The sequence below is a fragment of the Octopus bimaculoides genome, chromosome 14 (genome assembly GCF_001194135.2).
Source record: "Octopus bimaculoides isolate UCB-OBI-ISO-001 chromosome 14, ASM119413v2, whole genome shotgun sequence".
Taxonomy (NCBI): Eukaryota; Metazoa; Mollusca; class Cephalopoda; order Octopoda; family Octopodidae; genus Octopus; species Octopus bimaculoides.
The window spans coordinates 16,775,003-16,777,417 of NC_068994.1; the positions used below are offsets into that span (position 1 = coordinate 16,775,003).

Sequence of the window (2,415 nt, forward strand, 5' to 3'; positions counted from 1 at the left end):
TATATATATATATATATACAGACATGGGTACTATACGCATATATATATATATATATATGCGCATGCATGCGTGCGTGTATGTAGTTTTTTTTTTTTTTTGCAATAAATAACTTTTGAAATATTTATATTTGAATCCTATTTGCTTCATTTAAATTCTAATTAAAAAAACAGTTCGATATAATTCTTTATTATTATCTTTTTTCTATGTGTTTCCAAGATGAATTTTTTTATTTTATTTACGAAGACCAAAGACAGTATGCGTGTGCGTGTGTCTGTATAAGAAGTAGGCATGTGTTTTTAGGACCGACAAACGTGAACCTCGCGTGGCCAGAGTTGAACACAGAAAATGGCGGGGATAAGCAATGCTGTGCTTTTGCGAAGCATTCGAGGTAAGCATATCACACAGAACATCCATAAAAATGTCTATCACCTGTCTATATACCTTATGAAAATAGCAATAAACTTCCTTCCTTTCCTCCTGATTCGTTTTGCCTGACTTTCTGTCGTGACACTAGTTTTATTTGATCCTTTTTTTCTTCATAAGATGCCATCGTTATAATAATGTTAATTATTTCGTCGGACATCTCCCTAAATATGTCTAATTTGCGCGAATGAATATTCACTTGCTCTTCATTGCTGTCCTTGCATTGTCTAGGTAGATGATTTTTCCCCATAGTCTTCTACTTCTTATCTTGGATACAAGCTCCCGAAGTGATGCATTCTTAAGATGTATACATCTTCACACATGCAGCCATGTCTCTTATGTGTATAAATATATACACATGTGTGTATATGTATGTGTATAGATGTATGTAGAGTCAGCCGTTTGTGCATGTTTACAGTGATCTTTGAAAAAATATATATATCTGTTGTCGCTGCTTGTTTTTATTTAACAGATTTATTTATATTTTTTTATCATTTCTTCTCCATTAGTGACCACCTCTACTGTTTTTACCTTTTTGTTTTAGTTGCTAGCTGTTCTGATTGTCTCCTCGTAAGATGGAGAAGTAAAAATGAAAAAAAAAAAAGAAGTCAACACTTTATATTTTTGTTGTTGCAGAATTGGCAAATTTAAAACCACTTGTAATGGATTTCTTGTAATATACACCAAATATAATCATAGGTTCGCCTTTTCAGAGCATTAATGATAATAATAGCGATTGTTTTGTCTGTTCTCCGCCTGTCTTTGTGTGCCTGTGTACATTTCATGATTTGTAACAGATTACTATATTTTACTATTCCACCCCACCTCTTGCTGAATGCAAATTTTGAAAATAAAAGAAACAATAACCTAATGGTGAAGTAACTCTAATTTATAAATGTTTCTTCCACTTTGTATTATTAGTTTTATTTTTACTTCTCTCTAAGCTATTTCCCCCTACACCTTGCCCCTTTCTGACCACTTGGTTTTTGTAAAAGACAGTTTTACTTCTTTTAGGATTTATACTTCTATCAATTCTCACAAAATACCAAATGTTTTAAATTTCTCTTTGTATTTTCCCATGCTCTTTGCTGTTTTTGCTTCTTCCTCGCCATAGCAGCTAAATACCCTCCTCAAAACCATACCTTAAAAAAATTGTTGGTCTTGAACTTAAAAGACACGATTATCACAGTTTTTTGGTTACAGGTCTGTTTAATCAGGACTTATCAAAATATGCAAAATAAGAAGAAAAAAAATCATTATTATCCAGAGTTTATTATCTTTGAAAATGAATATAAATAACACCATCGATCTGTTTTGGTTCCAGAAATACTCAAAGGAGCAGATCTCTCCTCTCTGTCGGCTAAAAAAGTTCGACGGAAACTTGAGGAAAAATTTGGAGCAGACTTAACAGATCGGTACGTAAAAGGCTTTTTAAATATATTTTTACCGAGGTTTTTCCCTTTTCCTTTTGGTTTCATGACGTGTGTGTGTGTGTGTTTTAAGTTCGATTTAGCCGTCGATCCATGCTACTTGTTTGATCGAATCCAGTAAAAAAAATCACAGGAAAAACTTTAATAAATGACTGATTTAATGGTTTTTTTTTTAATGATTTCATTGTTTTAAGATATTGAATAAAACGATGTTTTCGACATACGTGTAACACCCAATTTCTATAAATTGTGCTGTCATTTGGTGATAGGAGTAATTTATTATCACTTAATAAGCAACTTAAAGTAAAAAAAAAAAAAAAATTTCAATCATTTACACTATTTAAAAGAAATGTAATATTTTTCTTCTGTGATTCTATCTATTTCCGTTTGCCACCCAGCTCCCTCCCAAAGGATTAAAAAATTAACAAGATGTCTCATCTCCAGCAAAATTTGTAATTGCTAAAAAAAAAAAAAAAGAAACTACAACTCGTAGGTGATGATGCTTCATGTGTGATGAGTTCAATTTAGCTCTCTATCCACTTTTCCTGTCTTGGTCATCTC

At 32.0% G+C, this 2,415-nt stretch overlaps 1 protein-coding gene across 1 annotated transcript in view; it reads left to right on the forward strand.

Annotated features, from left to right (window-relative positions):
- The first annotated feature begins 275 nt into the window (after positions 1-275).
- The window catches only part of LOC106883373 (general transcription factor IIF subunit 1), a 73,934-nt gene continuing 71,794 nt past the window's right edge, over positions 276-2,415 (forward strand). Inside the window, exons 1-2 of the mRNA XM_052972701.1 lie at positions 276-389; positions 1,749-1,839. Coding sequence (XP_052828661.1) covers positions 347-389; positions 1,749-1,839 — 134 coding nt within the window. The 5' untranslated portion in view covers positions 276-346. The remainder of the gene's footprint in view (positions 390-1,748; positions 1,840-2,415) is intronic.